This window comes from Cervus elaphus, chromosome 17 (assembly GCF_910594005.1).
Source record: "Cervus elaphus chromosome 17, mCerEla1.1, whole genome shotgun sequence".
NCBI classification, from domain to species: domain Eukaryota; kingdom Metazoa; phylum Chordata; class Mammalia; order Artiodactyla; family Cervidae; genus Cervus; species Cervus elaphus.
The window spans coordinates 58,150,760-58,163,381 of record NC_057831.1 but is presented as its reverse complement, the minus strand read 5'-3'; the positions used below and the strand labels follow the sequence as shown (position 1 = coordinate 58,163,381).

The following is a 12,622-nucleotide window of genomic DNA, read 5'->3' as shown; positions in this document are numbered from 1 at the left end:
ATCAGGGTAGGAAAAAAAAATCCTAACAGCTGGCACCAACTCCCAATTTGCATTTAAAATAACTTTGCTTAGGACAATAGCTTTATAGGTCCTTTGGGATAGAAAAGAAGTCTCCCTCAGTCGTGGGAGAACAGGTGAATGGAAATAAGAGATGGCTAAAATGTTGTGCTTTAAAAACAAATAAGAATGAGGGCAGAGCAGGGAGGCAGAAGCAGACAGATGAAATTAAAGGAAAGTGGAAAGAAAGAAAGAAGAGAAAGTTTAAGCAAAGGGAAAGAGGCTTGGTCGAAGCAGAGACCTCCCCTTACCTTCAACACCCAGTTCTTCCCTTCTGGCATAGTAACAGAATCCCAGCTGGGTTCATGACCACCCCATCTGAGACTACATCTCCCAGGTTCCATTGCAGCCAGCGTGATCACGTGACTATATTCTAGCCAATGAAATGAGAATGGAAGTGATGTGAGCATCTACTTGCTCTGGAGGAAATCCTTGGTCTCCGTTCCCTCCTCTTCTCTCTCTCACGGGCTGTTTGTAGCTGTGGTTTGACCTGGCTTTGCCTATACAGAAGAGGACAGAGTCACTCCCAGGGGATGGCAAAGCAACAAGACAGAAGGGACTGTGGTTAGATGTTCCTTCTTCCAACGGCAGTGGGAAGCAAAGCAGCCACTCGGCCTAGACTAGGGGCGGGGGGAGAAAGCGGAGTGTTTTTTGGTGGGAGAGTCAGCAGGGGTTGTGGGGGAGGATCTCGTTTCAGCAGCTTAGCCTAAATCTTAACTGATACAATGGCAAAATCACTAGGGACTTCCGAAAAATGGAGCTAGCTATTATTCAGTTTCTTTAAATCTGCATTTTTCTGTGCTATAAACCCTCCATCTTTTGACTTTTGGCAAAATATGTTACAATGTGTGAGTAAGAGCCTTGGAAGAAATTAGGGAAATTATCTGGGTCCCGTAGCTGGGCTGACAGAATGCGGACAAGGAAGAGAACACACGCAGGATGGCCCAGGGACCAGAAGAATTCCACGGAAGCAGGAGCTCCAAGCCAGACTGAATGACAGTGCAGGCCAACCCGAATTCCCAACATCTCGGGGAGGGCCTGGACATCACACAGGGCATGGAATGGAGAGATGATTCAATTCAATCTGGGACCTAGGGGTCAGGACAACTACAAACACCTGGACTGAAACTAATTAATCCATAAGGCAGGAGTATGTAGTGATTAACAGTACAGATTCTAGAGTCAGACTGAATGAGCTTCAATTTCTCTTCCACCAACTACAACTATGTGACTTTGGGGAAGTAACTTAAAATGCTAGCCTCAGTTTTCTTATTTGTAATTTGAGTATAATAAAAACAACCTTCTCATAGGGTTATTATAGGGAATTAAAAGGAATAATGTACATAAAACCCTCAGAGTGTGCAAAATATGATGGAACAATATTGACTGGCCTTTATTATTAATGTTAATTAATTTCATCATGATATTCATATAAGATCCTAGCTATTAATCCAGGCTTAGAGAAAAATCACTAACTTTGAGACTTCTCTGGCAAAGTCATAAGCTCAAATGTTTCTGACATGACCCAAGGACAGTGGGTGGAGCAGAGCATCCCTCCAGCCTGTAAGGTGTCTCAGGACTCAGTGTTTCCCATTGTTCAGCTGAGAAAACAAACAAGTTGAGAAGAGTGCCTGAGGTAGCAAGTTAGTGGCAGAAGGAAGACTAAAGCTGGGGTCTCACACGATCATTTGCGGTCTAAGGCATTTCAGCGAAGCCAGGCTGAACAAAATAACACTGCAACCTGCAGGGTCAGGTGCCCTGGGACCTGTCCCCACACCTTGCTCCTCCTTCCCACGGTGTCCCCACCTCAGTGAGCCCCCCCATCACTCAGGAACTCGGGCAGGAAAGCCACAGTGCTTCTGTACTTCCTGTTTTCCCTCACCCCCTACTTCTAATCAGCCCTCGAGTGGTGTCTATTTCACCTCTGAAATCGCTCTCAAATCCATCCACCCTTTCCACCTTCACTTCCAATGTACTTTAAACCACCGACAGTAGCCTCTTAACTGGCATCTGCCCTTGCTTTCTTCATTTTCCTCTCCTCTTGGAAGTCATAGGGATTTTTTTAAAACCCAAATATCATTATTCCTGTCCTGCCTAAACCTTCTGTCAGCCTCCTATTGCCCCGGGGTGAGGTTCAGCCAGCCTGCCTTGTTAGTGTCAGCTTAAAACACCCCACCCCCCGCCCAGCTCTCAAAGCTCAAACCACACCAGACAGTTTTTCTGTTTCTAGAACAGAGTACAGAGCCCCCAGCCCTTGAATGCTATTTCCTCTGCTTAGGACACTGTTTCCTTCTCTACCTTCTTTCATCTACTAACTCATTCACTCAAAAACATTTTTATCAAGCTCCTACTATATGTCAAAGCTCTAGGCCGCAGAGATAAATAATCTTTTTTGTGCCATGACCTCTGTTAGAACTCTGTTGATACCTATGGACCAATTTCTCAGGCCAATGCTTTTTTCTTTTTTTAGGATGATGAATTCTATATAAATATCACATTATATCACTGTTTACTTAGTTCACTTGAACCTCACCACTTTGATTCGATAAGGTAGATATTACTATACCTCCTCTTTTCCCCAACATATTACAAACAGTTGAAAAGATTACAATGAAGGTTGATAGAGGAGGCAGAATAATAGCTCCCCTAAAATGTCCATGGAATCTGTATATATGCTATGTTATATAACAACTAACAACAAAAAGCCTTCCAAATGAAATTAAGGACTTTAGGGAGAGTATACCTATAGGGAGATTATGCCAATAGGGAGAGTGTGTTGGATTATCCAGGTGAGTCCAATGTAATCAAATGTGCCCTTAGAAGTGGAAAAGGAAGGAAGGTGGAAGAGTCAGAGAAGATGGAAGAAGTAGGAGAGATTTGAGACTTGAGAGGGACTTGACCTGCCATTGAGGGTTTTAAAGATGGAAGAAGAGAGCTGTTATGTATGTTGAATTATGTCCCAGGCTGTACTATGCTTAGCAGTTCTGCTGCTAAGTCACTTCAGTCATGTCTGACTCTGTGCAACCTCATAGACGGCAGCCCACCAGGTTCTGCTGTCCCTGGGATTCTCCAGGCAAGAACACTGGAGTGGGCTGCCATTTCCTTCTCCACTGCATGAAAGTGAAAAGTGAAAGTGAAGTCGCCCAGTCATGTCCAACTCCTAGCGACTGCATGGACTGCAGCCCACCAGGCTCCTCCATCCATGGGAGTTTCCAGGCAAGAGTACTGGAATGGGGTGCCATTGCCTTCTCCGGCTTAGCAGCTCAGTCGTGTCCAAATCTTTGTGACCCCATGGACTGTAGCCCACCAGGTTCCTCTGTCCATGGGGATTTTTCAGGCAAGAATACTGGAGTGGGTTGCCATGCCCTCCTCCAGGGGATCTTCCCAATATAGGGATCAAGCCCAGGTCACTGGCATTGCAGGCTGATTCTTTAGCATCTGAGCCACCAGGAAGGACCAGGCTAATGCTTTTTAAATTCATAGAACAAACAGAAGGGATTATTAAAAAAAAGCCAAATGTATTAAAATAGTTATTAAAACATTTTAAAATTTTGATACAGTAACATATATGTTTCTTTATTATTGTGTTAAATAACAAGATCCAGTGGTGGGTCTAGAGAATGCTTTAACTTATTAGTGGTCAGCGTAAATGACATTTCGAGATACCTGTAAAAGGGCAGTGGGTGACAGTCTCAAGCGCAGTTCAAGGACTGTGGTTTGTTGCCTACATTCACAACGAAAGGAAATGCTACATTTCAGTTAGGGGTTAGTGAAAATAAAGGTATAATTTTTGTTTTATTTAAATTCATAGACTCCAAATGCTAGGCACAATTTGCAGAGGGTCTCCAAGTTTAGGTTCAACCCAAGGAATATAGTAAGAAAAATAGGAGCTTGCATTCTAATCAGGGGAAATTGATAATAAACACAATAACTTCAGATGATGATGAGCTATTTAAAGATGACAAAATCATTCAGACTATAAGGAATTTAAAGAAAATAAAGTGACATAGATTGAGTAGTAAGTAGGGTGGTTGATTGTGTGTGTGTCTGTGTGTGTGTGTGTGTGTGTGTGCGCACACTCAGTCTTGTCTGACTGTTTGCGACCCCCATTAAAGTGATTAGGAAAGGCCTCCCTTGGGTTTCCCTGGTGGCTCAGTGGTAAAGAATCCACCTATCAATGCAGGAGGCAAGAGTTCAATCCCTGATCTGGGAAGATCCCACATGCTATTGAGCCTGTGCCCTAGAGCCGGGGAACTACAACCATTGAACCCACACACTGCAAGTACTGAAGTCCGTGCAGCCTAGAGCTGGTGCTCCACAAAAGAAGTCTCCACAGTGAGAAGCCCCATGCACTCCAACTCCAACTTTCCTCCACCGCCAGAGAAGCCCATACAGGAACAAAGACCCAGCACAGCCAAAAATAAATAAATAAACTATATTTTTTAAAAAAGAGAAAAGGCCTCTCGAGGAGGTGACTTCAGCTGAAAACTCAAGAAGGACCTGGAAGTCCCCATGAAAAGCCAGGGTTGAGGATCAAAAAGAGGGGGACAGTGAGAGGCAGGCCAGGCATGGCAGCGGGCGGAGATGATGTCAAAACAGGCACACATAAGTCTCAAAGGCCGGAGAGGAAGGTCCTTGAGCAATTGCTTCAGTCCTCCTGAAGATTGGGAAGCCATTGACACAGCATCTGGGGTTATTTTAGGAGCCCTTGCGGTAACAGGAGTGAAAGAACCTAATGAACAACACTCACTGAACTCTTCTCCTGGCTCAGATATCATCTCGTTTAACTCTTCAAGTGCACACTGTTCATAATGCTTAAGGTCATCAGCTTAAGGTCTTATCGATGGTATAGGACAAAGCCGGGATTCTGACGAAGCCCTTTCCCTTGATCACCACCTTTTTCTACCTCTTGTCTATGGAGAAAGCATAAATTTTTTCAAATCAAAATCACCTCCTTCCCCCGTGGCTCCCGGGACAGGCCTGTCTGCAATCCTTTCCCCTTTGCAGAACAGTGTCTCCCAGGAGGAGAAGTTAAAAATCTAAACGCAGCAGCTAAAAGCTGCTGGGCCTGGGGGAAGCCATTTAGCCCTAAGTTCCTAGATGTTAAAACCAGCATAACCATGGCAACCCACTCCCAGGGCCTTCATTAAAGAATCTGACAGTGAAAATCAGACTAAATCAATGTAAGGAGGAGAATGTTCCGTTCTCTCTGAGTGCAGCTGGTTCGCACCCTGAGGAGCTAAAAGCACTCTCCCCCGCCCCCGGCAGCAGGGCAGCCCACCACCCACTAGGGACTCCCCGTCTGTAAGACAGAAGTTTCAGTGAGCACTCCTGTGCACTCCTGGGCCTGCCCCTTTCCCCAGAGAAGGTTCTCTGGCAGTAGACATGCCCACCTTTCTAAAAAAGCCCCGATGCAGCCCGGTAGCATCTCCTGCACATTTTCAAGGAAGAGAGAGAAAGAGAGAGAATTGGGCAGAGAGGGAGAGTTCAGTCAAGCCTTCTCTATTATCACTCTCGCTCTTGTTTTTCTCTCCATTTTTCCACTTCTCCAACTTGACCTCAGAGCCTTCCCTTGATGCCTCTCAGGATCACCCTCTGGTTGGTGCTTTGGCCTAAAGTGTTCGTCATACAGGTTCTCCCTGCTCCATCCAGTTGTATCAGGGCAATTGGAGCCCTGCCTCCTCCACCTATTGTCTCCAGGATGGGAAAAAACATCAGCAGCTCTGTGCCCGGTCAACTCTCTAAGATCTGACTGGATTGGGAAGTATTCCAACTTCAAGTGGTACTGAGGGCATTGGAAGTACATTCTGTGCACTGTGGACAACCTTTGTCAGACCAAGGAGTACGTTTTCCTGCCTCTTTCCTTTCTCTGTCACCAGCAAGACTGAGGATACCCCAGGAATGACAGAGGTGAACTTTTTACTGAGTCTCCATATGGCCCACCCGCATGCTGAGTACATGACCTCATTTCAATTTAATTACGTTGTGAGATGGGTATTATCATTATCTTATTCAACAAAATTATTTTATAGAACCACAATCTGATATTTTAAAACTTTAATAACATCCTTAAAGTCATTTAGGGAGACTTCCCTGGTGGTCCAGAGGTTAAGACTTTGCCCTCTAATGCAGGACGTGTGGGTTCAATCCCTGGTCAGGGAACTAAGATCCCACATATCTCATGGCCAAAAAACTAAAAGCATAAAGCAGGAGCAATACTGTAACAAATTCAATAAAGCCTTTGAAAATGGTTTATATGCAATAAGTCTAAAAAAAAAAAGAGTTGATTGAAAAATAAAGTCGTTAGGGGTTTTAATTAACTCAGGTCGTCTGACTCCATGGTTTTTACTTCCCCAGATGTTGTCTCCTGGTCAGAGATTGGATCTAGAACATTACAGTACTGGTTAAACCAAAGTCTACTCTGGGCCCAGAATTGACTTGTCAACATGAGGTGACATGGGGGTTGTTGTGTCATGGGGAGTCTTACGCATATACTGTAAATGGTCACAGATAGGTCTGCGAATGGAAAGTATTAACTGCCCCTAAGGTAGCTGCAGGCGCCTCATGGAAATGAGGGCGCTGACTGACTCATTCGCACTGCAGATACCTCATGGTGGCAGGAGCCTCCCGTTTTGATGTGGCTTCCTTCTCAAGCTTGTCTTGCCGAACTGCTAGAGAGACATGAAATTCCTTCCACGGGACCGATTCCTTCTCATCTTGGCTGCAGCATGCTGGGAGGAGGAAAAACAAAGAGAATGAAGGAGGGTGAGCGGGTGAGGTTTCTGGCTGCAGCTGGTGAGGAAGACGGGCTTCCCCAGCCGGCCCAACCCGAGAGTCTGCAGTCGCCTTTGATAGATGGAAAATATGCAAAGGGCCAGATAGTCCCCCTCAAACTGTCCTCAGGACACAACAGGCAGTAAGCGTTCACCAGGTGAAAAGCAAGTGCTGTGAAAGGAGAATCTCATCAGAAGAAACGAGAGGGCCACTGGTCCTCAGCCTGGCCCGGAGATCCCAGGACCTGAGGCCTTCCTCGGCCCCGGGCCCTGGTGTGATGTGGGCGCTCACTTTCCTCTCTTGGCTTCAGGTTCTCCTTGGAGATCGCAGCTCCCCGGGGGCAGGGAGGCGACTCCATGTTCTGCAGTTACCCCAGCGCCCCACCCAGCGCCCACCACGCCCTGGGTGCTCAGGACACTCAGTAAATAAGTACCCGCAGGACATGCTGAGACCCAGAAGGCAATCTAACAGTCCTTTGAAATCAAACCCGTCTTCTCCTGGAAGACATAAGCCCTCGTTAACAACATGCTAACAGAAGCTAGCGTGAGACTGAAGCAGATGATATCTAAGGAGGCTCCTGGAAGGAAAAGTGTGTGTCAAAATATAACGGGCGATTTTGTAATATGATAGTAAGTGCTGTTCCACGGTTTCAACGCCAGCTTTTGTTTGGGTTAAGAACATGTCTGTTTCCTTTGCTTGAATATGAGACTTACACCCCCACTTAGGTACACGCAAACCCAAGGTTGAGTTCTAGGAGGCAGCATGGTGAAGCGTCTAAGCAGTCAGGGGCCTTAGAGTGCCTGTGTGTACCTGTGTACAAATGTATAGAAGCCCATAGAGTATATGTGAGTGTGAATACACAGGTGTGTATATTTACATATACTATGTAACCACTATTGTAACATTATGTAAATATTGATTGTAATATAATATAAATATCATGTGATATACATAATATAATATATATAATGTCAATATATGTATATAAATATGTATATATTGACATGTATATTACATATAATATTTACATAATATTACAATAGTATATATAGTACACATATATAATATATATAGTACATACCACATACTCTAATAATCATAGTACCATTGAGGTCTCTGAGGCTGTCCCTCAATAAATAACGTGTCTCTATGTCTTTTCCCTATCCCAATTCTAAACAAGTTATTAATAAGAAATAAAATTTAAAAAGAAGGGAAAGCCAGAAGCCAAGATGTCTCCTTCATTGCTGATAAAGTTGGGTAGGAATGCATAGCCTAACATGAGAGCTAAATAAGCTTGCTTCCTGAGTCCCAGAATCAAGTGGCTTTCCTGCCCATTCTCAGCAGTTCTGCACCACCAAGCTGGGGGGTGGAGAGCGGACAGCGTGGAGGGACTGTTCTGGGAGGACTCTCAGCAGGAAGGCTCAGAGAACATGCACTCTTCTTTGCCAGGCCCTGCCCTGAGCACACACACAGAAGGACTCAGCAGAACATACCCAGGTGCTTCCCCCAAATTTACCAATGAGATCAATCCCTCCATCCTCAGGGTGCGGCGTATATGAAAGGGCAGAGAGAGAGAGCCAAAGTTATATTAATCAATCTGTAGCATTTAATCTGTCAGTAAAGGATCTGCCTGCAATGTGGGAGACCTCGGTTCGATACCTGGGTTGGGAAGATTCCCTGGAGGAGGGCAAGGCAACCCACTCCAGTATTCTTCCCTGGAGAATCCCCATGGACAGAGAAGCCTGATGGGCTACAGTCCATGAGATCACAAACATTTGGACACAACTGAGTGATTAAGCTCAGCCCAGCACAGCATTTAATCACATGAATTAAATGTTTGTTTACATATTGTCTCCCACTTTTGACTGGAAGACCCTTTAGGGAAGGAACTGTGTTTTCTTTATCTTTGTTTTTCAAAGGCTTTACTTGGAAGACATGAAAATTTTGCTGAATGAATATGGGCCTGGAGTCCAGACAGCCCTGGTTCAAACCTCCTTCTCAGCCAAGTGCTGTGGAAACATCAGCAAATTATTTACCTAGAGGTTGCAAACGGCCGACAAACCACATCCAACTCAGACTTGATGTGTTTGGCCCACAGAGTGTTGACCCACCACTGTCTTGAAAGTTGTAAATTAGTTGATAGGACTTAAAACTCAGGAGATTTCATAGATAAAGATCTGGATTTCTAACTTCTGCTGAAAACTTGGAAGACAGCATGTGGTCGATTGATTGCAAAGATGGCCCCAGTTCTTCTCCCCTCCATTTGACCACATGGTCTGCAGTGTCACTTTACAGAGCTTCCCATAAACAGTTGACATCTATGTCTCCACATTTTGCCTCTGGATCAAGCCTTGTGAGTTGCCTTGGCCAACAGAATATGACAGAGATGAGTTATGGAGACATCTAATCCAAACACTCTGATCTCATGTGGACCCCTGAAATGCAAGATCCTCCCAACTCTTTTATTGAAATATGCCGGTAAGAATTTTGAGCCTTACATTGGTGGTTCAATGGTAGAATTCTCGCCTGCCATGCGGGAGGCCTGGGTTCAATTCCCAGCTGATGCATCGCACTGTGGTTTTGGGCTTCTCTGGTGACTTGGTTGGTAAAGAAACTGCCTGTAGTGCAAGAGACCTGGGTTCAGTCCCTGGGTTGGGAAGATCCCCTGGAGAAGGAAATGGCTACCCACTCCAGTATTCTTGCCTGGGAAGTCCTATGGACAGAGGGGCCTGGTGGGCTACAGTCCTTGGGGCTGCAAAGAGTCAGACACCACTGAGTAACTACACACACAAGAATTTTGAGACAAATATGATCATTTTGCTGGAAATTTGCAGGCATCATTCTCCATAACTGTGAATGCACATCCTATTTTTAGTAAGGCAAAATGGATCTAAGTATGCCATACGTGAGAATAACAGTTGTCACTTATTAATCTTCTCTAGTCCCATGAGAAGGAAACTTCCGCTGCAGTGCCAGAGGTCTTGGGCAGTCCAAAGTGGTATTTCCCAGGTATCTCCTGAGGTTCTTTGGCAACAGCTATCTTAAGCTAGCTATGCTTATTCTTTTTTGTAAATCCTAATGGCTCTGGGTTAATAATAAACTATCTTAAAATTGTCTAATAAAATAATATGACAGAAATGAGCATGCCAGTCCTAAGCCTGGACCTAAGAGGCCTTGGACATAGCTCTTTCTTTCTTGGAAACATGCCAAGATCCCTGTGAACAAGCTCAGGCTTGCCCATAGGAGAGTAAGAGAGCATATCAAACAAACACAAGTTATCTCCGTTGTCCCAGCCAAGGCCCAAGACACACAAGAGAGCCTATTCAAGATCAGAAAACAACTCACAGCTGACCCAAAAGATGACCTCACATGCATGAGTGAATCCAGCCAAGACTGAAGAACTACCTACCTGACCCATAGGTTGTAGGTAAATAATAAATGCTTATTGTTTTAAGTCACCGAGTCTGGGGGTAGTTTGTCAGGTAGCAATAGCTAACTGCCATACCTGGCCATGCTGGGCCTGCTGCCCCCCATGACCATATTTAACTGGGGGGAGCAGCCCCCTTGAGAGGAGGCTGGAATGCTGCGTCTCCTCACTGCTCCAGCCACCGTCCCCTCTTGTCTTTCTGACACAGAAGATGAGTGATAGTTGACACTAATTGTCATTCTTTTTTTTGTTTTTAATGAGTTATATGCTCTTTTGTAGGTCTATTTTCTCAAAGTACGGAACAACAGTGAGAGTTGTGGCATAATAATGGTAGGATCACTAAGTTTTGTTGTTGGTAACTGTATATTGTCACCCTGTTTATTTAATTTATATGCAGAGTACATCATACCAGGCTGGATGAAACACAAGCTGGAATCCAGATTGCCGGGAGAAATATCAATAACTTCAGATATGCAGATGATACCACCCTTATGGCAGAAAGTAAAGAGGAACTAAAGAACCTCTTGATGAAGGTGAAAAAGCTTAAAATTCAGCATTCAAAAACTAAGATCACGGCATCCAGTCCCATCACTTCATGGGATATAAATGGGGAAACAATGGGAACAGTGAAAGACTATTTTCTTGGGTTCCAAAATCACTGCAGATGGTGACTGCAGCCATGAAATTAACAGATGTTTGCTCCTTGGAAGAGAAGCTATGACAAACCTAGACAGTGTGTTAAAAAGCAGAGACATTACTTTGCTGACAAAGGTCCATATAGCCAAAGCTTTTGTTTTTCCAGTAGTCATGTATGGATGTGAGAGTTGGACCATAAAGAAGGCTGAGAACTGGAGGAGGAAATGGCAACCCACTCCAGTACTCTTGCCTGGAAAATCCCATGGATGTGGCTGATTCATGTCAATGTATGACAAAAACCACTACAATATTGTAAAATAATTAGCCTCCAACTAAAAAAAAAAAAAAAAGAAGGCTGAGAACGAAAGAATTGATGCTTTGGAACTGTGATGGTGGAGAAGGCTCTTGAAAGTTCCTTGGACAGCAAGGAGTTCAAACTAGTCAATCCTAAAGGAAATCAGTCCTGAATGTTCATTGGATGGACTGATGCTGAAGCTGAAGCTCCAATACTTTGGCCACCTGATTTGAAGAGCCAACTCATTGAAAAAGACCCTGATGCTGGGAAAGATAAAAAGCAGAAGGAGAAGGGGATGACAGAAGATGAGATGGTTGGATGGCATCACCAACTCAATGGACATGAGTTTGAGCAAGCTCAGGGAAATGGTGGAGGACAGGGAAGCCTGGCATGCTGCAGTCCATGGGGTCGCAAAGAGTCTGACAAGACTGAGTATCTGTTGGTGTCTGAGTGTCTGAGCAGCATTGTTGGTAACATTGATTGAACAGTTACATGTGCTATAGTGCATGACATCATTTAATCTCTATACCACACTATGAAGTAGATGTTATTCTTCCCATTTTAAAGACAAAGAAACAGAGGTTGAGAGCGTAAGTGACTTAACTGTTTGAGCCACAAGCAGGTTTGACAAAGTCATGTCTTAAACATTCCTCTGGCCACATTGTCTTTACCTATGATCTTTAACAAGAATGGCCATCTTAAACTTTAAGTTGTTTGTGTTGACTAATTGAGAGGTCTTAACTCTCACTAGTAACATCTCATTATCATTCTTGAGTGGCTGCTTTTCTTGTCATTTGGTTAACAGCACACCAAAAGAGTTCTTATAACCATGACTATCAATACAGATTGAGAGAGCTTTATATTCTAAGCAAAACGAGTGAAGGGAAAAGCGTCATCTTACACCCACTCCCTACGAGTACCTTAGTTTGAGCTCTTGATTGAAACCCTGTAGGCTTCAGTTTTCTCTGTAAAATGAGATTAAAAACACATGCCTTGGGCTTCCCAGGTGACGCTAGTGATAAAGAACCCGCTCGCCAAAGCAAGAGACATGAGAGAGATGGGTTCGATCCCTGGGTTGGGAAGATCTCCTGGAGAAGGGCATGGCAACCACTCCAGTGTTCTTGCCTGGAGAATCCCATGGCCAGAGGAGCCTGGCGGGCTACAGTCCATGAGGTTGCAAAGGGTCAGACATGACAGAAGTGACTTAGCACGAACACATGCCTTGGTGGATTCTTTAAGAATTAAGTTTATCAGAACAGACAATGATCTGGTGCATAAATTCTGGAGCTAGACTGACAAAGTTTAAATCCCAGATTTCCCACTTATTAACTAAATCCATGAATAGTGCCTAGACAGATGCAAACTGTCTCTAATGTTCAACGAAATTACTTTAGTCCCTTTCCCCTGTAAGAATTATTTCTAAACTTTATTTG

At 44.4% G+C, this 12,622-nt stretch overlaps 1 protein-coding gene and 1 non-coding gene across 2 annotated transcripts in view; one reads left to right on the top strand and one right to left on the bottom strand.

The window, feature by feature from the left end:
- The window catches only part of CHRNA9 (cholinergic receptor nicotinic alpha 9 subunit), a 75,200-nt gene that overhangs the window by 61,446 nt on the left and 1,132 nt on the right, over positions 1-12,622 (bottom strand). The window contains exon 2 of the mRNA XM_043871353.1: positions 6,665-6,788. Coding sequence (XP_043727288.1) covers positions 6,665-6,788 — 124 coding nt within the window. The remainder of the gene's footprint in view (positions 1-6,664; positions 6,789-12,622) is intronic.
- On the top strand, positions 9,328-9,398 carry TRNAG-GCC. The gene has a single exon. It is a non-coding gene; the product is annotated as a tRNA-Gly (tRNA).